This window comes from Henckelia pumila, chromosome 2 (genome assembly GCF_033568475.1).
Source record: "Henckelia pumila isolate YLH828 chromosome 2, ASM3356847v2, whole genome shotgun sequence".
Classification (NCBI taxonomy): domain Eukaryota; kingdom Viridiplantae; phylum Streptophyta; class Magnoliopsida; order Lamiales; family Gesneriaceae; genus Henckelia; species Henckelia pumila.
In genome coordinates this window covers 131,408,536-131,434,711 of record NC_133121.1, presented here as the reverse complement: position 1 = coordinate 131,434,711, position 26,176 = coordinate 131,408,536, and the positions used below count along the sequence as shown (strand labels likewise).

General features: G+C 34.9%; 3 protein-coding genes and 2 non-coding genes across 6 annotated transcripts; 3 read left to right on the top strand and 2 right to left on the bottom strand.

Moving 5' to 3' along the window:
- Positions 1-1,933: 1,933 nt before the first annotated feature.
- Positions 1,934-9,777, bottom strand: LOC140877135 (citrate synthase, mitochondrial-like). The gene is made up of 20 exons (XM_073280662.1): positions 9,697-9,777; positions 8,861-8,934; positions 8,663-8,725; positions 7,844-7,885; positions 7,594-7,659; positions 7,433-7,498; positions 7,173-7,286; positions 6,869-6,932; positions 6,454-6,536; positions 5,887-5,936; positions 5,733-5,810; positions 5,449-5,577; positions 5,316-5,358; positions 5,068-5,154; positions 4,058-4,159; positions 3,173-3,280; positions 3,031-3,081; positions 2,494-2,567; positions 2,307-2,358; positions 1,934-2,208 (listed from the first exon to the last, which is right to left on the bottom strand). The coding sequence occupies exons 2-20, from the start codon at positions 8,909-8,911 to the stop codon at positions 2,110-2,112; spliced, it is 1,422 nt and encodes a 473-aa protein (XP_073136763.1). The 5' UTR covers positions 8,912-8,934; positions 9,697-9,777; the 3' UTR covers positions 1,934-2,109.
- A 2,472-nt stretch (positions 9,778-12,249) lies between these two features.
- Positions 12,250-15,095, bottom strand: LOC140882064 (probable E3 ubiquitin-protein ligase RHC2A). Its single transcript, XM_073287812.1, has 2 exons — positions 14,057-15,095; positions 12,250-12,500 (listed from the first exon to the last, which is right to left on the bottom strand). Exon 1 carries the CDS (start codon positions 14,988-14,990, stop codon positions 14,109-14,111), a length of 882 nt encoding a protein of 293 aa, XP_073143913.1. The 5' UTR covers positions 14,991-15,095; the 3' UTR covers positions 12,250-12,500; positions 14,057-14,108.
- Positions 15,096-15,204: 109 nt separating this feature from the next.
- TRNAS-GCU (transfer RNA serine (anticodon GCU)) lies at positions 15,205-15,286 on the top strand. Its single transcript has one exon. It is a non-coding gene; the product is annotated as a tRNA-Ser (tRNA).
- Positions 15,287-15,367: 81 nt separating this feature from the next.
- TRNAS-GCU (transfer RNA serine (anticodon GCU)) lies at positions 15,368-15,449 on the top strand. The gene has a single exon. It is a non-coding gene; the product is annotated as a tRNA-Ser (tRNA).
- A 5,678-nt stretch (positions 15,450-21,127) lies between these two features.
- On the top strand, positions 21,128-25,929 carry LOC140882995 (uncharacterized). 2 transcript variants are annotated; one of them, XM_073289278.1, is made up of 13 exons: positions 21,128-21,293; positions 21,709-21,907; positions 22,191-22,260; positions 22,929-23,125; positions 23,449-23,524; positions 23,633-23,716; positions 23,799-23,878; positions 24,014-24,140; positions 24,242-24,301; positions 24,400-24,450; positions 24,548-24,706; positions 25,110-25,242; positions 25,480-25,929. In XM_073289278.1, the coding sequence occupies exons 2-13, from the start codon at positions 21,750-21,752 to the stop codon at positions 25,647-25,649; spliced, it is 1,365 nt and encodes a 454-aa protein (XP_073145379.1). In that variant the 5' UTR covers positions 21,128-21,293; positions 21,709-21,749; the 3' UTR covers positions 25,650-25,929. The 2 variants fall into 2 exon arrangements, with proteins under 2 accessions (XP_073145379.1, XP_073145380.1); XM_073289279.1 differs by lacking the exon at positions 21,128-21,293 and having other exon boundaries at positions 21,874-21,907; positions 22,933-23,125.
- Positions 25,930-26,176: the final 247 nt, after the last annotated feature.

Sequence of the window (26,176 nt, the reverse complement as noted above, 5' to 3'; positions counted from 1 at the left end):
TGGTAGAAAGAAATCTGAAGTGTTTGCATTTATTAAAGAAAAGGCATGGTCCAGAATGAATGGGTGGAAACAAAAGCTTCTATCTCAAGCAGGAAAAGAAGTTCTGTTAAAATCTGTGGTCCAAGCCATCCCTTCATATGCAATGAGTGTATTCGCGCTACCTCTAACGCTTTGTACGGAGTTGGAGAGGATGATGAACTCCTTTTGGTGGGGCAAGTCTGGGCAAAATGGAGGTGGAATTAGGTGGAAGAGCTGGACGAATCTTAGCAGGAAGACAGAAGGAGGAATGGGTTTCAAGAAGATCCATGAATTCAATTTGGCTTTATTGTCCAAACAAAGCTGGAAGCTCCTGGCCAATCCTTCCTCTCTAACATCTCGGGTCCTCAAAGCTCGCTATTATTCTACTGGTTCTTTTCTGGATGCTAAAATTGGTGCCAATCCGAGCTATGTTTGGAGAAGCATTATGCAAACTCAAGATATCATTCGAAAGGGTGTGAGATGGCGCATCGGTTCAGGCTGTAAAGTGAAGATATGGAGCGACCCTTGGCTTCCAGATTTTGACAGCCCTTTTGTCACTTCGGTCGGCCCCCCCCGATTCTTCCATAAATTATGTGAGTGAATTAATTATCTCAGAAGATAGGAGCTGGAATCTGGATTTGATCCACGAGCTTTTTAATGAAAGAGATCGACATCTTATTCTCTCTATCCCCTTGAGTCGACATACGGCTCCGGATACGTGGCTTTGGGTGGAAGATAAGAAAGGAATTTACTCTGTGAAAAGCGGGTACAAAGCTCAGCTCAGTGCTAGACATTCTCATCCCGTTTCGTCAACCATTTTATGGAATCGTGTGTGGAAGATAAACCTGCCAAACAAGGTTCGCAATTTCGTTTGGAGAGCTCTTTCAGATTGTCTGCCTACTCTACATGCGTTGCAATCCAAACGAGTTAATATTCCGCCTACTTGCCCTCTGTGCCACCGTGATCCAGAAGACGTGCTCCATGTTTTAGTGTATTGTCCTTATGCCCGATCGATCTGGAATATTTCATCCGTTGGGGGTTTTATAACTTTCTCGAGATCATTTTCAGATTGGTGGAATCATTTGGTTGCTACCAAGGATGCCAGGGAGATTGAACTAGTTGCCGCAGTCATGTGGAACATTTGGCTCAACCGAAATAATGTGATCTGGAATGGCATTTGCTTCTCGGCCACTCATGTCTATCGGTCAGCACTTGATCTTCTTTCACAATGGAAAAAAGCTCATTCCCAACTTAATCTCAATCATGGAGCAAACCAATCGATTGGTGCTTGCATATGGCAAAGACCTCCTGAGCATGTTCTCAAATGCAATGTTGATGCCACTCTCCTTCCAGATCCTCCTCTTGTCGGTTTCGGTTGTCTCGTCCGAGACTCTTATGGTATTGTTCTAGCAGCAATTCACGGCAGAGTCCACGGCAGTAATGATCCAGCTTTGGCTGAAGCTCTAGCCATTCGTGAAGCTCTTAGTTGGATAAAGGATCTTCATTTCCCTTCAATCATCGTGGAATCAGATGCGTTAACAATTATCGATGCTCTTAATAATTCTATTCTGGATTGCTCAGCCTTGAATCTCATCATAGAAGACTGCAAACTTCTCGCTCGAGATGTTTCATCTTGTACTTTTGTTTTTGCCAGACGATCAGCGAATCAGGCTGCCCATGCTTTAGCTAGGGAGACTGTTTCTATGCCTGATCTAGTGGGTAGATTAGTTCCCTCTCCTGCTGTTATTTCAAAAGCTATTGTACCGGACTTGACTTATTAATAGATGTTTCTCTTTTTCAAAAAAAAAAAAAAAAAAAAATGTCTATCCAAGTCGATTTGAGGATGGATCCCCCACGGGTGAAGGGATTCCGACAAGCGTATGAAAATGTGGAACATGCCTGTTTTTGTACCAAGTACACAGAAATTTTCATGCATTGGATGGCATTCAAAATTTGGGGTATTAGTAGATTCTACTTCCCAAATCAACAATGTAATGAGAAATAACTTGTTACATTTCCGACAAAAAAATTATGCTTTTCCCAAGCATTCATTATTGGAGTTGTTATAATTCCGCAGAGTTCTGTGAAACTTCAAGCGGAAGCTGCTTTCTTGCTGTAGCTTTCAATCCATTCCATTGTAACACTCTTCGGCCTCTCTAGGGGTAATCCCAGGGCTCGATCCCATATAAGCTAAGCAAAAAAAACAGTAATAGAAACAATCTCAGTTTAATTTACATATGGAAAATAAAGAAATACTAATAAGAGGAAGACTGATATGGAAACATAACCTGTGCACAAATGCCAATAGCTCTTGACACACCAAAGAGAACAGTGAAATATCTGTCGGAATAATAGAAAGATCGTTACATGCATAATCCTGTCTTTTTTTCTTTTTTTTTTTTTTTTACTTTGGGTAAGTATTAAAACGGACAAGGATGGAGAGCTATTCTATATTGGAGAATATGAAATTTGTACCTTGCTTCCGTTAGGCCATAGTAATTAAGCAACACTCCACTATGGGCGTCTACATTGGGCCAAGGATTTTTTACCTACAAAAGTCGGATGAGAAAGAGGCGAATAACAGGAAAAGGTCCACAAACTGAGAGGCTCAGAGGTTCATTAAGAGTATGGTTTCAACCAGATAATGCAAGAACGAGAAAACTATTCCACTGTGAGATGGAATAGAGATTATGTTCAAAACCAAGTCCACAAGATGAACATGTAAACAGGAGATTGGCTTACTTTTATAATGAAAATTGAAAAATAGAAAAGAGTCAGTTTTCACAATTCATAATGTTGCAACTTCCACTGTCTTTAGACAGGAATTACCATTCATTGAATCAACCGGACCTAATTTTGATATTGTAATCCGCAAGTTGAAACTCTATTTCATCCTCTCTAACTAATTTGACGTCTAATCTTTTTGAGGCTATATAAAGAAACTCAATCACATGCCCAGATGGTTATCACTGCATACAAGAAATTTCCTGTTGTAGAATAGTCACCACTTACCTTGCCTAGCTCCAACAGTATAGGGGGTACCACTTCATAAAGATGTGAAACCTACATTGGAAATAAAATGAAGGTTACACAAAAGAACGAACAATTTCGAGCCTCAAAGGACAACTATATGTTTTTAAGGCTAAAGATAAACCAGTTTAAATAGTGGATCATCAGGCAAATGCTTCAGAGCAAATTCTCTCTGGCATGTGTATCTTGGATCTGTCTTGCGCAGAACTCCGTGCCCAAATCCAGGAACAACCTTCAATACCAATATGAGATGAGAAAGTCACATTAAGAATAAAATTGGGAGATTGAAGCTTTTCCATCATTCCTATATTATTTGCTCTCCAGCTTGCTGCTACCCTCCACCCCAAATAGAGAAGATATAAAAGAAATAAGCCAAAAAAAGATAAACAAAAGAAGCACAGCAGGTGTGACAAAGTCAACAATTCAATTTAGTATTAAGGAACAAAGACGCGTGAAATTCTTAAACGGTGAGGAAAAAAGAGACAGTAAAGTTTGCACTGTACATATCTGAAACTAAGACAGAAAACTCCTTCGGTTTACAAGACTATTTGGCGAGCTTCAACGCTTGTTTCAATTTTGTGTTATTAGTATATCATGTCGATATTAATCCAGATGAGATAGGATAAGGTTTGCATATTGTATTTCTCTTCCCCCAAACAGTCACGGTAACAAGAGTTCAAATGAAAGTTATTTTTTCCCGTGGAAAGTTCAAGTTCATCACTACTAAGGCTAATAATGGAGATTCTGTTAGTAATTCATAAATAAGATCACTCGAGCTTCAACTACTTTTGAGCTAAAATGGCAAGGTAAAGAAATAGTGTGTCAACATACGGGAAATTGCAGCTATTTTTAACAAGTAAACAACAAGTCGAATGAAAAGAAATTCAAGATAAAATGGATCTACATTTAGTTATAAAAAACGAAGCAATTCTGACAAACAGGAAGCTTGTTAACATGCGCATTCTCACATAAAGTCAGATTAACAATTTCAAGAATAGTCACACACTACCTTGCCACTGTTCAATGTTTTCCATACATAGTCTTTCAAATTTTCCTTGCTAACATTCTCCCCACACTCTTTTACGACAGATTTAATCCACAGTAACACCTCCTGCAATAACCAAAGAGAGCAGCCAATGAGATATAAGAACCTCTGCTTGCTACCAGAAAAAGGAGTCCACAATATTTGACAATTTTTAAGAAATGCAATAAAGAAACCTTCAATGATTACTCGTGCAGTGAAATACCTCATGCTTGAAAATGCTCAGCTTAATTTTTTCAAGCATGTGTATTTTCATTACATATGTGAGAAATATAACTTCATTGGCCAAGGAAATTAACCATACAATATCATAGAATGATATAACATCATTGGCCTTCTAAGAAATTAAGCTCACGACCTTGCACTTTCATATATTTCATGGGATATGAATTATGGCCTCTAATTTTCATAAAAAAATCTTTTAGTCGCATGCCCTCCAAATGAATCCACGAAATGTAAGTTTTTATATACAAGATAATATTATCTACGTTTCCCCATAATAGAAGGAGAAACAAACATAGTCTTTGGAAAAGGGAAATGTTTTCTAAGTTCCACTGTACTGATTTACGAACATTTTTGAGTAAAAGGAGAAGCCATATGTAATATGACAATATGTTTCTGAAGTATGCCCCATACAATCCTACGAAGTAAATACTAACTAATTAACAAGCAAAAGTCCACATAGCACAACATCACCACAAGTCCAACTTTTACATTACCTATAATTGTTCTTTGATGGTATTGATCCTTTTATGCACCAAGAGAAGCAAAGGGTAAAATTCAGTTGTAAAAATCAGTTTCATAATTAATACGTAATATATTCAAATCAATTTGATGGTCAGATAGAAAACATAAATTTTTTTTAGAAGTTTCTCTTACAAAATTATCGCAAGAAGTGAATAGATCAATCACTTCAGCATCATAAATGACAATTAAGCAATGCATGCCACACCCACAAATCAGAAACATTTTAGCACCTGATTAGCCAAACCATGAAGTGGACCAGCTAGACCATTTAATGCAGCAGCAAATGATAGATATGGATCTGAGAGGGCACTCGCAACCTGACAATGATAAGACAATTTGTCGAGCAGTAAACAAAATCCAAGGGAACAAAGGTAATTGCAAAAAATTTATGTCCTAAATGCCAGAAAAAAAAGATCGAAAATATCATGAATCGTTAAAATCATTTACATATGAATCATAGGAATAGAAAACCACTTACCAGATGACCAGTATGGGCACTAACATTCCCACCTTCATGATCACTGAACAAAAAGCACAAATATTGTTCCACATAAGCCGATTCAGAATCAGTAAGCGAAAATGCATGTCGTGGTGTAAATCACTTAACACACCTATGAATGGTGACATAAAGCCTCATAAGCTCTAGCATGGCCGGATCATCAAAGCCCAACATGTGGGCGAAATTTCCACCATAGTCAAGGGAGTCATCCATTGGTATAACTTCTCCATTCTTATACATCCTTCACAATTTCAAACAACATTTACGTGAAAATGATGCATACAATTACCCAAAAAAATTGATCAGAAGACTATCAACTTTTACAGATAAAGATATGCATACAAATGCAATAAATTAATGAGTTCAGTTACACAAGGTTAAATTCCAACTATCAACCTGCGGTAGACATATGAAGCTACAATGGGAACTTGAGCAATCAAATTAAGGGAGTCCTCGTATGCTGGTTCCCAATACCTGAAGGTCAAACCAGTAGCATCAAAATACAAAATGAAGCTAAAGTCAGAACACAAAATCTTAGAAAAAAACTTACTTAGATTTGTGGATCCCTTTCTCATATGCCTTCTGAAATTCACTTTGAACCTTCATGAAACATGTGAGTGAATTTTCAGTCAATAACTTCTTAAATAAAATCAAGAATCGTGAAATCTTTCCATAAATTATTACAGTATTACTACATAAGCAAGAAATATAATCACATCTTGAACAAAAAGAAAAGATTTAAAATACATCATATAGAACAAGCCCAAAAGAGAGTATTTAAGCCACTAAGTCTATGAGCCATCTTGTTAAAGGAAGAAGAAACAATCAGCATTTAACCAAGAATTAAAGTTTATCCAAGATATCACTGCTAAATGCTTTCTGTAATCATACAGCACAAGAAGTCAGGAATTATGTATCATTCATATCCGAGTGTCTCATTACTCCCATAAGGAAACTCCAGACCAGCTACATTACCACAAACCTGATTCTTTTCTTTCGCTCCCTCAGTTAGCACTATTACTAGTATTACCAAATAAATAAAAAAAAATGCAGGCTATCAAGACCAGCTACGAAACATAACTCATGGCCAAATAAATACAGCAATTCATCAATCCACCTGAAGAGCCATGACACCAGTAGCAAACTGAGTCATCGGATGAGCAGTAACGGGTAAAGCATCAATAGTTTTGTACACATGATCTGCAATCAAGTATGAGAATTCAAAGATGGAATAATTTCCTGGCATATATAAACACTATAAACTTGCATGAAAACAGACACAAAAACCTCAAAGACAAAAAAAGAAAGTGGTGAATAAAAATAACACAGCATATGAAGTGAAGGAGCTTTCTTCTCATTGAGAAATCAATTTGCATAAACAAAAAACTTGATTGGATTGAATGAAATGATTAGGCATCTCATATCATAAACAGATTTTAGAGTTTGATGTATACATAAGGCAAGTTTGTTTGAAGCCTCTTATGTGAGATCATAGGATAAGCAGTTCGAGGTAAATTTGTGGATTTAGGAACCTGGGACAATAGCACGACTTCTCAGATCCTTTGACAGCGAACTCACTTGTTCTTCTGTTGGAACCTAAATCAGGTTAGTGAAAAACACAAAATGAGTAATTTTTAAACATGTCAAAAGAGCATAGCGGAATCTGAAAAGCACAGCAAGTCAATCAGAAGGTCAACGGCAAACCAACTTCTGAGCAGTCGAGAAAACGAAACTACTAGCTAACTGAACATACAAATTAATAGGCAATACTTGTACTTTCCAGGAAAAATAAAGCAGAGATAAAAAAAAATGCACTGAAGGCGTTTAGCAGCCAACCTTCCCTGTTAAAAGTAGCCAGAGGAGACCCTCAGGCAATGGTTCTCCACCATGCTTCGCAGCAGGTAACAACTTTTGACATTCAGGAATAGACAAACCTCGAAAACGAATTCCCTGAATGGATGATTTGAACAGTGATACACATTTGTAATTAAACACTAAACAACCTACTTTACAAGGAGTTACTAATTCTGCAAGCCATGAGCCTTAAATACTCAGAACTGCATGGATAACAATCTTAAATCGAGCCAGTAATTTACCTCTTCTGGGTCAAGCAACGAGGTTTCCCACAATAATCCAGTCATTCCCCTCATCCCACCAAGTACCTTTGTAAATTTGCAAACACAATTTTTACAAGCTGTCAACTTCCCTATCACCATAAAATAACTGAGAGGAAAAAATAACTGCAAAAAAAACAGACCATATCGACTGTGATGTTTCCCAGATGAACCTTTCCGTGTTCAGACTTAAGTTTTTTTAGGCGTTCCTGTGGACAAAAAAGGAGGGTGCAGTTAACATCATCCCATCAAAATCCCTTCCGACATCGGTAGTTTGATCAATTCATCAAAGTAAAAAAACTATCAAACAAGTGTGCAAGTACATGGTCAGATATCTGTCCATCCGTTTTCAGTTATTTTAATTTGTAATTAACATATTACTGGTAAAAGTACCTGCTGTTCTGGAATCAACTCCTTCAGCTGAGAATGGAGATCCTAGAAAAGGTCGGTAGCAAAAACAGCATGAGTACCAACAATTAATTTAGCTTTCAACATGAAAACTAAAACAACGCGAGGATTTAAACATTTGGCAATGAGTGGAACTCAAAAAAATATTATGCAATTCAAGAACCCTTTTAAACCAGTTTCATCCCAGATCACATAACACCAAATTTTAAGCATGGTTTTTCCCTCTGCAGTAGCACTATTTCTATTCCAGTGGGTATATCATACCACTAGTTTGTAAGAATTTATAATCTTAGAAAAGTAGTCCACACTGACTAACATCCCCAAATCATTATAGGATTCTTCCTAGCAACGAAATGATCTATACATAAAACAATTTTAAACACCGAGGATCAACAATATCGTCATGGCTCTTAACTATCCATGCTGTTATAGATAAATGAGCTCATATCCACCTAAAAACCTGCTCTTTTCCTCCTAATTATACCTAATGAGCATAGTAAGCATAGGAAAAAACAAATTCAAATTTTTATCTTTTCCTTCTTACCCTAGCACACAAAAGTTTCAAACCACATATTACCACAATAGATTGTAAGAAACAAATTAAATTTGAATTTTATCCTAAGCTGTTTCTTATAATTCTACTGCTGAAATTGGAGCACAGACATCTGAATGCCACTGAACTGCCAAAAAATGACTGATATCTGCGACAAATCAATAAAATATCCACTACAGAAGATCATCTCATGTTCACTGATCTAAGTGGGAACTACAAATTAAATAACTGCTTACTGACAGAATGCTTACAACATCAGAGGAGGTTTGGATTTGAAGCCAGCGAACAGAAGTGCTGAGACCTGGCTGCTGAATCTGTTGTTTATACAACATATAAACAGATCAATTTTATCATATAAAATCAACTATTCCACATCTTCTGTACTTTGTACATGAACACAACTGCAAGAAAAATAATAGACAGCAGCCAAGTCTCTAAAAATTACTTACGGCTCGTGAACGCAGCCTGGATAATAGAGAAATGCTTTTATAGAACACCATTGCACACCGAAACCAAAATTGTACTGCATCAAATCAGTTAGTACCAAAAGAATCGATTACTTTAGACAAAAATGACTCAAAACTAGCACATCTAATTTCATGCACAATCACTGTAAAGCTTCAAACCATTCATTATGAAAATTGAATTTATATAGATTTTCATCAAATGACCCAAGCAAAAGATAGAAGTAGACAATGATAGACATAAAATCGTCCAGACACTGAATTTAAAAAAAAAACGCAAACAACAAATTACCACATCAGAGCAGATATTACAACGCATGAATCACGATAAAGCTTCTATATATTCATTTTAAATTAGAACGTTCAGAGATTTTTCAGCAGATCAGTGGACCAAACATAAACATTGGAAACTATCAGCCTGAAAATTCTACATGATTATTACCTCAAAAAGTGAATGCCGGTACTTCAAATTATCGCAAATTATAAAGTAAATTGCAATCAAATGTGACTCAAAGAATAGATATCAGAGCACAATAACCAAGTGAAGCTTATAAACATTGGCTTCAAAAGATCAGATTTACCAATTCGATCAGCTCAACAAAGTGAATAACTAAAAATTCGTCCAGATGCTTGCCGCGAAAAGCGAAGAAACTCAACGCTCAATACTTCGAAATAGCAACCAAAATTTTTTTAAAAAAATGACAAATTAATCCAGAAAACAAAGAAATAGATGAGGATAAAGCAAGAGACGTGACGGAAATGAGTACTGTATTGGCCAAATCGTGCGAGTTGTGAAAGAAGGAACGAGTAAAAGGCCTTACTTGATGATGATCAACGGCTGGCGATTCTAGATTTGTATAATTCTTCTGTGTTTTGTTTTCTGTTTATGCGCCTCCATTTATTTGACTTCCAAAAAATGTAGGTACAGACCGGTGAAATCGTGCTGATTGTGACACGATTTTGTAAATATCTCTTACTATCTCCGAACTGTTGAAAATATATATAAATATATATTATTATTTATTGTTGAATGTTGAAGGTTGAAAGTTGAAAATTGAGTTGTAAAATATTGAAAATTAGTGTGTGATGATGTAATTAATGATGTATTAATTTTTGACTAATCTCCAATTGAGATCTATAAATAGGTCTCTCCATTTGTGTAGAAAAACACAATTGTGAAGAGAGAAAAATTTTATAAAGTGTAGAATTTGATAAATTTTGAGTTTGGAGTTTGAAAATTCTTTATTTTTTTCCCAACAAATTAACCTCGTCAAGAAACCATTTAAAAATAATAATAATAATAATAATAATAATAATAAAGACTAGCCTTTTAGGTGTATTTAAAAACACTCAAATATTCCTTCAAATAAAATCACTCATCATTATAAAATTAATGTATATACTATGTTTCGAAACAAAAACATTTATTTTTTTGCATTTTTAAAATTTTACGCTCTATTTTTTTCATAAAAAATTGATCTGTATAAATACGCAAAACATGCACTGAACTACTAATATTAAATTAAATGAGATATATGTGAAGCATATTGATTTTTTAATATTAAAATCAATTTTTTATAATAACCCTATTTTTGTACAAAAAAATTAATTCAAATACAGAATTAGATAGAACATTATTCCAACTTATATTTTACACGATATTTTATTTCTCATAGAATTATATTTTATATTACATTCAATCGATCACTACTTTTTTTCTTTCTTTCTTTTCATTTTTTTATTTTGCATGGTTGCTTGTAAAACACTTCTTTTTTTCTTTTCTTTTTTTCTTTTTTGCATACTTGCCTCTAAAGACAATACTTTTGCCGGTTAAAATTAGAGTTGTCAGAGCATATACAAGGATGTGAGAAAGTTCATGTGATGAAATTGATAACTTGATCGCATGATGATGTCAACGTTGATAACTTCATTATCTGTTCCTATAATAATATGGTGATGTAGTGATGGTGATGTTGAAATAATATTTTTTTAATCCATTAAATAATGTTTTTAAAACACAATAAAAATACACATAAATATAATAAATTAAAAATAAATATAATTAAATTTAAAAATTACATAAAAAATGAACATGAATATAAAAAATTTAAAATAATATTTTTAAAACAAAAAACACACAATTTTAAAAGCATTACAAAATATTCCAAAATAAAAAAACACATGAAAAAAAGATACATGAATTAAACTTGACACAAGTAAATAAAAAAAAATGAAAAAATAGTGTATTTATTGAAAATTTCATGGATTATGAAAAATATAACCGTTGGTTTTTTTATTTTTTTATTAATTATTCTGATTTTTTTTGATTTTTTTTATAATTCATTTAATTTATTTTTAATTAAAATCATTTTTTAAAATTAAAATAATGGTTAAAATGATCTGATCTGTTGATCCATGTTTAAAAAAAATTAAAAAAAAAAGAAAAACAAGATTGGTGGGCTTCACCGCGCGGTGCCCACCATCTTCACCGCACGCGGAAACTTCCGCGTGCGGTATTCTCGCCCCTTGGAGGGGGCGAGAATTAATGGGCGATCAAGTTGGTTTGATCGCCCCAACTTGATCGCCCATTGGGCATGCTCTCAAAGTGAGTCGAACTCATTGGATTGACTCGTCCCGCTATATAGGCAGGTTTAGTTGACAAATTCTCAACTCACCTAAATAATGGGTCGACTCCTCGTCCCGTCAAGTGATGGGTTGTGATGGATTGTAAGCCAACCCGTCAAAAACCGCCAAATATAACTAAAAATTAGCGGGTCGACCCACCCCACACTGCCAAATAGGTTGGTTGGGTTGATAATTTCCCAACCTGCCTAAATAGTGGGCCGGATCGCCCCACCCCGCCAACGGGTTTTTTGGTAGGTTGTGGATTGGCCCGATCCGCTTTGACGGTTCTAGGTAAAATGTGAGCAACTTATCATAGTCACCGGTCCAAGTAGTAGAATTATTAGTTAACTCTATGACATTAAGAAACATATATATATATATATATATATATATAAAAGATATGGTTTGTAATTTTCTAACCCAATTTATTATTAGGTTAACGGTCAATGATCATGAATGTCAAATTAAAAGCTAATATTAATCACGATTTAAATTCTATAACCATTTTTCATCTTTAATTTCTCTGAATATTCACAAATGCTTCGCCTTATTGCTATTGTTATTTAGATTATTTATTAATTGCTAAAGTATTAAGATTGAAAAGTTTGATATTTTATTGAAAATTGCATTTGGGTTCATAGTCCCGGCGTCCAGAGCACATGGGCAAGTACAAAACAGAGAGATGGGAAAACATCATGAATTGAAAACTGCAGGGTAAATTACTGTAGAGTGGTCAACAATGCCGAGTGTGGAGAGGCATCAAACATTTTTAATTATTAATCATGACCAAAATTTGCAGCACAAAGTTTTCGAATGCAATTACAAGGATTACTTACTCTTCATGCTACACGAAAAAGTACAGTGGGGGGCAAGGGAGAGGGAGAGAAGAGAAGGCAAGATCCACACTTTTAGGTCATTAAACAGAACAGTCATCCATACACTTCACAAGACCATTATTGGTGATGGGATACCTCAGGCCGCTTTAAGAGATGTACATTACCTGAAAACAAAATGAATGTGAATTTTTTTTTTCAGATATGAGTAATTTCATATACTATTCTCCAATCTACACCACGAACCAAATAGAAAACAACAAGAAACCACATTAGTTATTTCATTTTTCGCCAGAAGACACAACGCATGTGTTAGGTTCTAAATATGTTGTCCAAGAATATGAGCCCTCACTACTTCGTGTTCTTTTAAATTATAGTGCCGATACATCTAAATCTTAGAAAGACAGTACGATTGAGAATGTTAGAATGAAAGATTTGAGTAAAGGAATCAGAGAGACCTCATCAAAAATGAGACCATATTGTCGAGAAAGCACACACCGACCACCCAAAGAAACATGCATCAACTACGATGAAAATACGAAATAGCCATAGACAGCGTGCAATTACCACAATTGATTATCAAGTTCCAAAGACAGACTCATAATACCAAGCTAGTACTTCTAGTCCCAGCTGAGTAATTCAGGCAGCAGAAAAAAAAGGGAACTTTTCAAGATCCGAGTGCCCTGACCATTATCTTTATGGTTAGTGACAATTCGTTTGGGGTAATCGGTATTTTGTTTATAACTATCAGTGACAACTGTTGACAAATAGTCCAAGAGGTCAACAGATCAAAAGTAAGGCATTACATGAGACATGTCGGTAACCAAGACAATGAAGACATAAACAACTTCAAATCAACTCATTTTAAAATATGAGCACAACATGAATTGATGTGTATCATTTATATTTCAACCAAGGATTACAACTTCTTCCCCACCAATAATTGAGAAAGATTAACAGGGAGCATTCATGTAAACCTCGCCACCGCCGGTCCGCCACCACTACATTTAGGCATGAGTATTTACAATTTAGAATGATTTTGTGTCAAACTCACAACTCAAATCCCTCATGTACGGTCAATATAAGATCTAGAGTGCATTAAGGTGAGGGGATTTGATTTCAAATACATCATATCCTTTTGGCTCAAATTAAATAGGGATTTGAAATCCCTTTTATTGGTCCAATACTTTCTTGCTTTGATTTCAAATCCACTCATCAGTCTAGTCATTTGAAATCTGTGTTTCAAACACTAGTTTTGAAATCTCCTCACACATTCAAATACACCCTCAAGTTTTTCAAATCTCACTATGAAATTCAACATAATCTAGCCAACGTTTTCAAAGGATCTCCAAATACCAGGTCCTAATGTGTTCAAATCGTAGTTGCCAACATAATCCAACTTAATTGTCTCTTGAACATTTAGTGAAGACTCTCTCCTGAGTTCTTGTATATGCAGACAAATCTTATTTAGTTTCTCCTTTATCGTCATCAATAGGAACTATTATATCATTGATTCGTACTATGTTTTGTAAACTAAAAACAAGAGCAATGGCTACATCACAATTTGTTCCATTCTTATACATTGCAGCTGTGAGTGTGAACTGATTCTGATAACTCCTTTTATTGTCAACTACATATTAAACAATATCTTACCAAAATTGTGAACACATCGCAGGCAGAACAAAATATTCGCGGAAATAAAAGGAAAGCAAGCATATTGTACCGCTAATCTATGCCGGAACAGAATACTATGAAATAGAAGCTCTGACCGAACTTCAAGTTCTTGCAGATGCACCGGCATCGCCATGCCCTCCCCCATCCTCATCCACTTGCCACCTTGGCCAACTCGACACTGTCTCCACACTGTTTTCCCTCTCTAAAACCTCATCTCCTCTCTCAACCGCCCCAACCTGTGTCGGCGAGAAAAAATTCTCCTCGCTTCCACTGCCAACGTTTCCCTCCTCACTCCACCCCTGCCTTCGCACAATATGCCTAAGCGTATTCCTAAACCCATATAAATCCACCTCATCATCCACAAATTCCTCAAGCCTCATAAATCGCACATCCTCCCTACCGATCTCCGCTCCCTTCTCCAGGCATGTGGGTAGCTTGTATCGGCACACGGGGCAAGAGTTGTTTATCTCGAGCCAAGGAACGATGCACTCTGAATGATATGTGTGTTTACAAGGCATCAATTTGGCGACAGAGTTTATAACAAACGGGTCCTTGCACACCGGGCAAAGCAAAGTAGGGTCATTATCGAGGGTAATCGTGATTTCTTCTAATGAATCGATGGACGCCTTCGGGGCAGGGTTCGAACGTGGGTTTTCGACGTCAGTAGCGGTGGTGGTGAGGTGGTGGATGAGGCGGTGGAGGTATGGGCTGTTGAGAAGGAAATTGTCATCGGAAGGGGTTAAGGTCAAAGAGGTGGCGTTGTGGGGGTCCATGGAGAAGGGGTTTCGGGAGGCGGGGGAAGGTGGGGCGAGAGAATCTTCCAAATCCATCTGTTCAAGGGAGTCGCGATGGCAGTGAGGGCAGAGGAGGGCGGTGGGTGTGGGAGAGGGCGGAAGGCCGATGCTCATGTCGCAGGAGTGGCACCAGAAGGCGGGGTGGTAGAAGAGGCGGGGAGGGGTGGTGGTTGACGGGCTGGATGACATGGTGCGGCGGCGGAAGTGGCGGAGGAGGGATCGTTAGGTGGTTGGGTGATTTTGGAGTTGGGTAGAGGGGATGAATGACAATTGCTTCGGAGTTTGGTTTGATGAAGAAAGTTGTGAAGTGAGGTTGGGGCCCAATCGTTTGGGTGACGGTGCTTATGGAACACGTTGGTGTAAATAATTTTAAATAAATAATCATGTATCATACTGTCATGGTGTCGCTTTGGCCGAGTGGTTAAGGCGTGTGCCTGCTAAGTACATGGGGTTTCCCCGCGAGAGTTCGAATCTCTCAGGCGACGACCAGCTTTTATTTTTTTAAAATTATTAGAACTCGTTATAATATTATATAATTTTTTAATTATCAACTTGTTTATCAAATGGTCGCTTTGGCCGAGTGGTTAAGGCGTGTGCCTGCTAAGTACATGGGGTTTCCCCGCGAGAGTTCGAATCTCTCAGGCGACGGTTTATTTTTATTTTTCCCCCCTTTTAGTTTAGTTTAGTTGTTTTTTTTTTTTTAAAGTTTTGTTTTGTTTTTTTTTTTTCTCGACCGTAGATCAGATATATGATATTGCACGTAAAAAAGTTACGACTTACGATGGATCCATCTAAGTCCATGGTTGATAAATGATTTTGCACACAAAAAGTTACAATTGATCCATCTTATTCAAGGTTTAAAATGTTGCTGAGATTAGGTCCGGTTTTGTCGGCAGGATCGATCCTAACAATATTTGGATAGGAGTTCAATTTTTTTAAAAAAGACGTCTAAATCATAACACGGTGCATATATATTTTCTTAGTTTCATAACAAAATTTTCAATTTAAGTTAATTCATCAAAGACATTATAAAAAATCAAACAATAAACAGTTGTCAAAATATTCTATTATAATTGAATATCGGATCAAACTTATCCTAAATTATTGCTAAAAAAAGCTCATTTTTATAGTTTTAGAGCTAAAAATTATTAATATAATTAGACACCGTTTGGTTTTATGGAGGTGATGTATGAGAGATGAATAAAAATGTAATAAAAATATGATGAAATGTGGATAAGCAATACATAGATATGAACAATATGTTGTTTTGTATGTTTTTAATTTTATAGGATTATTGTGTTTATTACTATAGAATCTCTTAATTATTTTTTCTAATTTCTATTCATCATCCATTAATACCATGGGTTGAAAGAGATTTTTCATCAAGCCCACATACAATGTCATACTGGGCCATGAGATGACATTGAGTTAACAAAAAAAATGAAAGAAACATGGGATGAGTAAAAATGTATGGATCATCTCACTTTCATCCAATGTACCAAACGGTACCTTATAAACAAGTTGTTCTGTAGTCTCTTTCTCAATTGATAACGCAGTCCATTAGTTCAACATTTATTGTGAAATGGTTGATAATGAAAAACTTTTGATCAATTTTTACTTTGAGAAACTTCGTTCTGCACTTGCTGCTATAACTAGGATAGTGAACAAGATTTATAAGTTTCAATATATCAATTGATTCATCTTCTCTTGTAATGAACTCTTCAAAAATGTCAATTTTGAAATAATTTATCCCCATTAATATCAAAACAACTCTTATGAGTAAGGCGATAGGTTTTCATATTATGCCAATTTTGAGATGTTTTCTAATATTGATCCCAGAAAAATTGGGAAATAAATTTATCAAGAAGGCAAAGATAATAAATTTATCAAGAGGCTTAGGAATTAAAAAAAAATTATATTAGGCCAGAAAAATAAATTTTCGTGATATGTAAGAGAAAAAAAGTAGAAATAATAAATTAATAATGTACTCATTTACACAACTATATAATAGATTTGTTTTTTTCAAAATTATGAGCCTTCTAATAAAACGGGTTTGAGTCGAATATCTTATGCCTCCTGATAAGGACGACTCTTTCGTTGGACTCATTAATGGTATACGATCAAGATGCATGGTTCTGTAAACTTTATTTTCATTGAAACATGGCTTCGAGATTTTTATAAAGAATCATATGGTAATATATAAAGGAGAGGTATGAAATGAAAAACAATTCTAGATGTCCACATACGAGTGCGGATTCCGCCTTACATGTTGATTTTCAAAATGTTCTTACAATAATTAGAACGAATTAGTGATGAAGATGGAGTTGGTGGGAAAAGCCTTTCCGGCACTTTGTTTTACATCTAAACGATGTCTTGCTGATGAATGTTTTAGTTGTTTTAAAATTAAAAATTAATAAATACAAAAGATGATGAGTATAAGTGATAAATAAAAATGTATTGATTTATTAAAGTATGAATATTTCTGCTTATTTATATTAAAATGGTTAAGTTAGTTATTCGGAGTGGTTGGTGCGATATTATATAATGTAATAATAATAATAATGTTATTAGTAGGTTTAGAATCTAGATATTAGACATATTATAATTTTATGCATACTAATATTTTATGTGAATTGTGTGGTTGAAACATGAAACCTAAAACGTCCTTTATTTTTGGTTTGGATCCCGAGTATTTTGAGTAGGCTTTCCCTCTTTTATAAAATACATAATATGTCTTTTGTGCGACGGGTTGATACGACTCGTATTTACAACGAAAAATAAAACTTCTAGCATAAAACATAACATTTTTTTCATGTGTCAATTTGAATAAAAGACCTATATCACAAAATTGATATGCAAAATCGTCTCATAAGAGTTTTTTGTATACTAATATATATGTATATATTTTCATATTTTTAATGTTCTATCTCACTCACGAGTACTCAACCTTATATAGCTATTTTTTTAGAAATATTTTTTCATATTCTCATATTTTTAATGTTCTATATAGCTCACTTATAATCATAACTCGATTTTATATGACACGTGAGATCGTGTTACAAACGTATTTGTGGTTTTATTTTATAGAAAAAGTATACGACTGCATTCCTTGGGAAAAACAAGTAACATTTGCTTTCGATCAAATCAAATACTTTAAAACATACATCTTATCTTTTCTGGATTTTCTGGATTGAGTTTGTATGGCATTGCGGCAAGCTTCTCCGCAGACGGCATTATTGCAGCATGGGCATATATTGCGCTCACCTATATATAATATTTGTCAATAATGAATGCCCACTGATCATGTTGAATTTCATAGAGTACTACGTACAAAGAGAGCTAATTTGTTAAAGATAGAACCAAGATCTGAATTCATATATGCAACATCATACAGTAAAGTCAAAAATCTTTTAATCAAAAGACCAAAATATGTCGAACACGCATCACTTTTACAAACAGCCAAATAATAACACGAATAAGTCGCATTTAAAAGGCCAAAAAAGTAAAATAAAATAACAACAAACAAATTAAAGCGTGTATATATATATATATATATATATATATATATATATATATATATATATATATATATATAATATAGAGTTAGTTATCCGCTCACAAAAATTCATAAGAATGGCATGGATTCCAAAGTAGCATGACACAACCAACGTACACAAACTACGATGCACGTCAATGAAAGTTATCAAGTCTCATTTGTTGCTCGATCGAACATGCCCTCGATTTCATCTACATTCACTAGCAAGTTTTTTTTTACTCCATTGATCGATATTTAGGAATTCAAAATATGTATCCTAATGTTTGAATAAATTAAAAAATAAAAATTAAATGCTCAAAAAGGGTTTTAGTTCAATAAATTTTAGTATTATAAATTTATAATACATGAAATGTTAAGGGAAAATATTTATTTTGTTCTGCTAACTTGTCCAATTTAGATGTCGATCGATCTATTAAATATTCAAAGTTGATTTGATTTTGGTGTACTTAGTTTTAGTTTTCAGATATTTCAATTTTATTTTTTATGTGACATTAGACAAGTTAACAACATTAATCGAGTCAACATTTTTCGATGTAATAATAATATATTTCGGTGTCATGTCATTATTTGAAATAAAATAGTCGAAAATTGAAAGTTAATGTACCAAAATTAAAATTTGAAAACTCAATAAAATAAACAAAGAAATCGAACAATTTGATGGACCAACAAAATCAAGGGCGGTCCTAAGAAAAACGAGGCCCTGGGCAAAACTTAAAATATGAGCTCTTTCATATTAACTTGAAAACTCAAACTTAAAATATGGGCTCTTTCATATTAACTTGAAAACTCAAATATATATATATATATATATATATATATATATATATATTAAAAATCCGAATAACATAATCAAAATAAACCAAAATACATAAATCAAGAAAATACACAAATGAAAGAAGGTTTACATAATTTCTCGAAATAATTTAATCAACAATAAATATTATTTAAAATTAGCTCTTCTTGCATTTTTGTATCAAAATCATCAATTATGTTTTCATATGATATATCTTTCAATATGCCTTTTTCGATGCAGAGGATCGTCAAACCATTTAGACTCTATTGACTCATTGTGGTTATTAAATAAGATTTCAATAATTTTAACTTGGAAAAACTTCTCTCACTGATGCTACATTTAAAGGAATAGTCAATAAAATTTGATACGCAAACACAATCATATGAAAATATCCATTTTAATACAAACTCTAAAATTTTAATTGATGTCCAAGATTTATTTGTGCCATATGCTTCCAGATGTAGCATCTCTTGCAATATTTGTAATTCTAAAAATAGATCATGAGCATCGATATCACGTAACCGCGAGCACAAAACCACAAACTGACAAAAATGACAAAGTGTTATCGAAACTCTCAAAATTTAAAACTCAAACCCTTATTTTGTGTGGATTGATTTTGTGTGATAGCATTATATATAATATTTATATATAAATATATATAATAATTTTAAATAAAAATTTTTGGAGCCATACAAGAGTGGGGCCCTGGGCACGCGCCCTTGACAGCCTAGGGCCAGGGCCGCCCCTGAACAAAATCATTTTCCCCGAATATTAAGTTACACAAAGTGATGTGGGCAAAAAATTGATCACCCAATCTAGCTGATTGGGTGATCAGGAAGTCCGAAAACTTGGATGATCTCCTACTCCCACGGATTAGCTAACATATTTAAAGTCCATATTTGATCTTTTCGATACTGTCACCTGTTTCATGAACGAATGACAAAAACGTCGAGATCACTCGACGAAAATCCTCTTACGCTTAAGTCAGCGATCATCTCAAGAATATAATTGAAAAGAGATAACTTTTAGAATTAAAAGTCACTTATTTTCCAAAAGGTGAGAATGCTATGCATTTATAGAGATAGTTGAATGGTCCAAAAATACAAAACAGACCCTTATATATAAATCTAAATATCATCGATTGTGCTCTTTAAGAAATAAATGTTACAAATTGGGTATTTTCCCTCTTTTTATTCAACTAGGATGACCTATTTTTCATAATTAAATTACAATAACTAAAATGAGTTACACTCATCACAAAGAAAACACAATTCATCAGCATATCAATTTATTTATCTATTTATTGAGTTGGGTAACTTTCAATTAATTTTCGTTTCCATCGTAATATATAGTTTACTCGCCATTATTTTGTATACGCAATTCTCCATTAATAATTAGTCATAGATTATGTAAGTGATTAATTTAGAACAATAATTATGTAAGGGATTATGCTTTTTTTTTTTTTCGGAATGTAAGGGATTATGTTCGCACCATTGGAGTGATTTAAATTTAAAATTCTCGAATCTATAATTTAAATTGATTGCCAAAATCAAATAGATTTTGCCCATTTACCTTATATTACCTACTACTAATTTACTTGCCATGTTCTGTTAACAAAAAAGAAAAAGAAAAAGGGACCCTTGTGTAATTTCACATTGTGCTTTTGGACTCTTGCATAAGTTAGTTACGTTGGAATTTATTTAACTAAATAAACTCCGTTTGACCATTAAAAATATAACCTCTTTAATTTTTTTTTTGTTTGGTTTTTTGCATTTCTTTTATATTTAAAGGTTATTTTATAAAGTTTTTTTTGAAAAAAGATCATAAATCAAAAAATTTAATTAACCAAGATCATTTTTCAAAATTTTTCAAAATGTCCGTCACAGTTGCATAGCACCACCTTTGCATAATTTCAGACTTCTTCGGTGCTTTCCTCGAGTCAGGCTGTGCGGCGTACGCATATAAATATGTATATCATGAAATTTAAGAAGAAAGAGAAGCTGCAAAAACAATAATGGATAACAAAGGCAGCTGACCGACCCCATTTTCCTCATAAAATTGTTCATTTTCACGCCTGTTTTCGGTCGGAGAAAGTGTTTTGTACCGGAAAAGTTGATGGGCTTTGTGTGAATCACGCACAGAGGCAAGAATTTCCACTTTGGTTTATCGGGATTTGCGTACGATGGAAAATGGCTGTCTTTAAAGTGTTTGTTTTGTGTTCTGGTTTGCATTGCTCTTCTTTTTGGTTTTACATCCAGCATATAATATGGTTGATTTCTGCTTGATGATAAAATATTGGACGGTTGACATTCAAATCTCTCTAGTTTTTTTTTTGCGCAAAGAATTAACATTTGTATCTTTCTTCTGTCGTTTTGTGTGGCGGAGGGCAACGAAACTGAATTTACAAACGACCACTTCTAGTTCCTGAATAAATGAATCCATCTGCGTACATTTTCCTGTACTTTTGAAGTTGAATAAATATAAGTTTTGGGTTTTTTGCGTTAAAGGAAACAACAGTTGTTTCCGTTTTTGTTGAAGTGACAAGAATCTGTTTGTAGGATCTCTCCGGTTCGGAAAAATCTTGCAGTCGTGAAAGAGTATGGCAGGGGGCGCCACTGAGGAGGAGCCTTGCACCAATCCCCTTGGAAGGAGCTCTATTTTCTATTACGGGGTGGGACATATGCTGAATGATATAACAGCTGCCTGTTGGTTTACGTATCTCTTGGTATTTTTGACTGATATTGGATTGGCTCCAAGGTTTGTGCTCTATCGGCTTGATCTCTGCTTCAATTACTGTTGTATACTATATATGACGAAGAAAAAATATTTTCTTTCGATTTTATAGTCCAGAAAATGAGATATATAACACAGAGAAGTCATTATAATACATTACATGGTTTAAGTATTACTGTTAATGATTTGGAACAGAAGCTTGTGATACTTGGTTCGTTTATAACGTGGTCATTCATGCTTTTTCCTGAGATGTAATTGGGTTTTTTCCTGTCGATTTATGCTCCATGCGTTACCTTTTGTTCAACAGTGATGCTGCAATTGTCATGCTTTCGGGTCAAATTGCTGATGGATTCACAGCCATATTTGCTGGTGATTTGGTAAGTGCAGACAAAGTGAAAAATATTGTGCTCTACAGAAAGTAACACAGAGAAATAACACAACAAATAGTTTGGCGAGCATATGCATTGTGTACCTTACATAGCGCTCAGGATTGTGATATACATTCTTAATTAATAATTACTAGAGTCCGTTAGAGTATGGTATTAGTACTGCTGAACTTTGGTGGTCAACGGAATCCGCTCTTGAGAGGCATCACTGAATCATTTCCTTAGTTGGGTTTAAGGGTCCGATAAACCATATTTAGGAATCGATATCCAATGTATAACCTAGAAATAGAGATAGTTGCTCTTTAGGCAACAAGGTACAAACATGTTACTTCCTTGTGTGAATTGGTCATTGCTGGGATTTTTTTTTTACAACTTTAAAATTTAACTATGAACCAAAAAATGTCATTTGGTTATTATAAGTTTGGTTTCATTCTTTCATTATTATTTACTTTGGGGGGCTAGGGTGGAGAACTGGGCCAGCGGCGGTGTAATGAGAGAAAGGCAGCATGCAAGTTTTCCACTACTGCAAGTAGAAACACATCTATGTCGCGAAATGGAGTAGTTTATTATGTGTCAGTTATAACTCATAAATTATTACAAAATCTGTTCTTAACTGATTGAGGTGCCTGATACTACTGCAAATATGACTTTTTTGACAGATAGACAGATATGGCCATTTTAAGCTATGGCATTGTGCGGGATCAATTTTGGTAGCTGTCTCATTTTCTTCGGTCTTTGGTGGTTGTTTACCTTGCAAAATCACCGGGTCCAATTCATTATATTTTGAAACCATGAGTTATAGCTTCTTTGCTGCAATCTTCAATGTCGGCTGGGCAGCTACGCAAGTATCTCACATGTAATGAAAGTCTTTGATCAGTCAATGATTTTTCTTCTGTCATGAAAAATATGAGACCAGCGACTTCCATCTTGTTACTTATCAAGAAATGTGCTTCATGTAATTTTTAACGTGTCCCATTAATTCATTAAGCAATTCAAGCTAAAAGTGAATTTTGGATGCAATTCTATTGACACAATGGTAGATCAAGTACGAATGAATTGATTGGACGGGTTTAAACACACAAAAAGTTTTAAATTCCATTAACTTCTTGCTCCCTCAATTTGCAGAACAGTTTGTAAAATTTTTTAAACCAGTAAATATACAGTTTGCTTTTGTTTTAGGTCGATGGTGAACTGCATCACTTTGAATTCTACAAGCAGAGCAGTTTTGGCGAGCTGTCGCAATGCTTTTACGATGGTTAATAGTTATTTCGTTGTTTCTTGCTTTATTTTGCTTTCTTGTGTATTTGTCAAGTAACCTTGTATTGTGTATCATTCCCATTCTTGAAGTTTAATTTTCCTGAAGCTTGCCAATCTTAGTTTATATGCTGTTGCCTTTGTGGTTTTCAACATCGACACAATAAGGTCAGGTATCAATGTTGAAAATCAGGTATGTTACGCTATAGGTGTGATTTTGGTCTTTGGAGATTTCTAGTTGGGTGCTTACTGGCTTGACTGTCAATTTTTTTCAGTACCGCTGGATAGCATTTTTATCAATCTTCATTGGATGCTGTTTCGCGGGTATATTTCATTTTGGCACTGAAGAGCCAAGGTTGGTAACCGGTGTTGTGATTTTATCACACTTGCAGGAGATATCTAATCTCATATTTATTTGTACCTCCACTTCATGCTATGTGACGGGAAATATGATTGCCGAGCTTCAATATTTTTCACTCCTTTCTTCCAGATTGAAAAGAGAAGCACGTGAAAATGGTAATGCCAGAGTTTCTTGGGCGTACTGGTTTAACAAAGTGCTGTATTACCAAGTGGCCCTTGTTTATGTGCTAACAAGACTCGTTACAAATGTTTCCCAGGTCATGACACATTTATCGAACAAAATTCCTGACATTGGCTCAATAGTTTTAAAAAGGAGTGCTTCAGACGATATATTTCTAACATTTACTTGGTGGCACAGGCATTTCTAGCTTTCTATGTCATTAATGATCTGCAAATGATCCAATCCTCAAAAGCTGTGGTACTACATTTGATTTTACGTTACTACTTCTATTTGATTATTGGGGAAAAGGATACCAATTTTGATAGTTAGTTATCATGTTCAATATTCATGCATAGGTTCCTGCTGTTATCTACATTAGCAGCTTCCTCGTATCAGTCCTCCTACAGGTTTATCAGAACTAAATTATATCGAAAACATTTGATTTATTTATTTTTTTGAAAATTTCCCATCTTGTAGTGATATTGTCTTGTACTCATTACGCAGGAGATAACCTGGACAGGTCAACGTTCTAAGGTGCTATATTCTGTCGGAGGGCTTCTTTGGATAATTTCTGGTGCAGGGATCTTCTTTCTTCCAAGTAGCATGAGTTCTTTTATGTATATGTTATCCATAGTGATTGGAGCTGCAAATGCTTTGATGATGGTATGGACCAAGTTTCCCTCTCTAACTTTCGCATTTGGATCAGAACATTTATTGTTCTTTTGAAAGCTATCATTATGGATTTTCTTTTAGTATGCTCGGAAAATTCACTTCAATACATTCATTTTGATTCATATTTTCTCCTTGTATGCTTCGTAAGCGCGGCAGGATGCACTATGATCAGGTATATGTGGTAGTTTAATTCGATATTTAGTGGAATATAAAATAGATAACAAACGTTGGGATGTTTGAGACTAGATTTATTTCACCACGACTCACCTAAAAGCGACGAGGAGGAGCTTTCACTTTTTATTTGCACTCTTGGTTACTGTTGCATGGTTCAGACGAATATTTATAGCATTCCTGGAATTTCGCGACTCTGAACAAATTCTTTTCGGCATAATAGGTTTCTGGGGTGAGCATGCAGAGTTTTCTTGTTGGCACAGATCTCAACGGATGCGCCTTCGTGTATGGATCTTTGAGCTTTATGGACAAAGTATCATGTGGACTGGCATTATGTATTCTTGAGTCTTATGAAAGTAAGTTTTATGGAGATGTTATATTCGTCCCTCGGCTCGATTGTTTCTGTCAGTAAAACTTAAAAGTTTCCCAACTGCTCTTTTCTTTTTCCATGTTATTTGTCATTTCGCTTCCTGTTTCTTCTTGTAACCTTTCCCCTGATCGAAACAGCATAATTTGCTCGTCAAATGACATTTCCTCGCGATGTCTCCCTCAGCATATCTTCCTCTTGGTAATATCCTGTCATTTTCTTGCAGGCTTTCCAGGAGTGAGCAACTCACATCATCCAAGTTTCCATTTCTCTGTCACGAGATACGGACTAGGCCTCGTTCCCGCAGTTTGCTCCCTTGTCGGGGTGTTGGTAACACTCTGCATGAAGCTCCCGGATCCCAGTTTTACGCCTTTGTCGGATACTCTGCTGGCATAAGAGCAAACGTAAAGACACTCATTGCAGTTTCTTGACAGCGGTGCAACGAGCACATCTAGTTTTGATACACGCGCAGACGTCGATGGTCGCCGCAGTATGAACCAAGATCTGCAAACTTTACATGCCTTGCCAGCGGAATTTAGTTCCATCAACCCAATGCAATTGAACGAGATTAATTTTTTTACTTACACATACAATTAAGATATTGATTTTACATGTATATACCCCATCTAGATTTTTTTTTTTTTTTTAACAATCTTTTTATATAATGCGCGCCAAGTGTGGGTCAAGTTCAATTACAATATTATAGTTACTACTTACTAGGTCTTGAATTCTTTATATCATGATGATTCGTTATCAACGGCTTACCACAAATTTGTCAAGTAGTCGTCAGCGTGATACAACTTCACCAGCCTGACACATGTTTGTTCCAAATTATATATGGGAAGTCTTTCGAGCACTTTCTTCAATAATGTATACAAAGCGATAACTTTAAAGCTATAGCTTTAATTTTAAATTGTAAATTG

Coding starts and splice junctions, on each gene's coding strand:
- LOC140882995 (XM_073289278.1), top strand. CDS start 21,750: ATGGCAGGGGGCGCCACTGAGGAGGAGCCTTGCACCAATCCCCTTGGA. Junction 23,126..23,448: donor GCTACGCAAGTATCTCACAT/GTAATGAAAGTC, acceptor CTTTTGTTTTAG/GTCGATGGTGAACTGCATCA. Junction 23,525..23,632: donor GTCGCAATGCTTTTACGATG/GTTAATAGTTAT, acceptor ATTTTCCTGAAG/CTTGCCAATCTTAGTTTATA.
- LOC140882064 (XM_073287812.1), bottom strand. CDS start 14,990: ATGTCATCCAGCCCGTCAACCACCACCCCTCCCCGCCTCTTCTACCAC.
- LOC140877135 (XM_073280662.1), bottom strand. CDS start 8,911: ATGGTGTTCTATAAAAGCATTTCTCTATTATCCAGGCTGCGTTCACGA. Junction 8,726..8,860: donor CCAGGCTGCGTTCACGAGCC/GTAAGTAATTTT, acceptor TATAAACAACAG/ATTCAGCAGCCAGGTCTCAG. Junction 5,155..5,315: donor GTGCCCATACTGGTCATCTG/GTAAGTGGTTTT, acceptor TATCATTGTCAG/GTTGCGAGTGCCCTCTCAGA.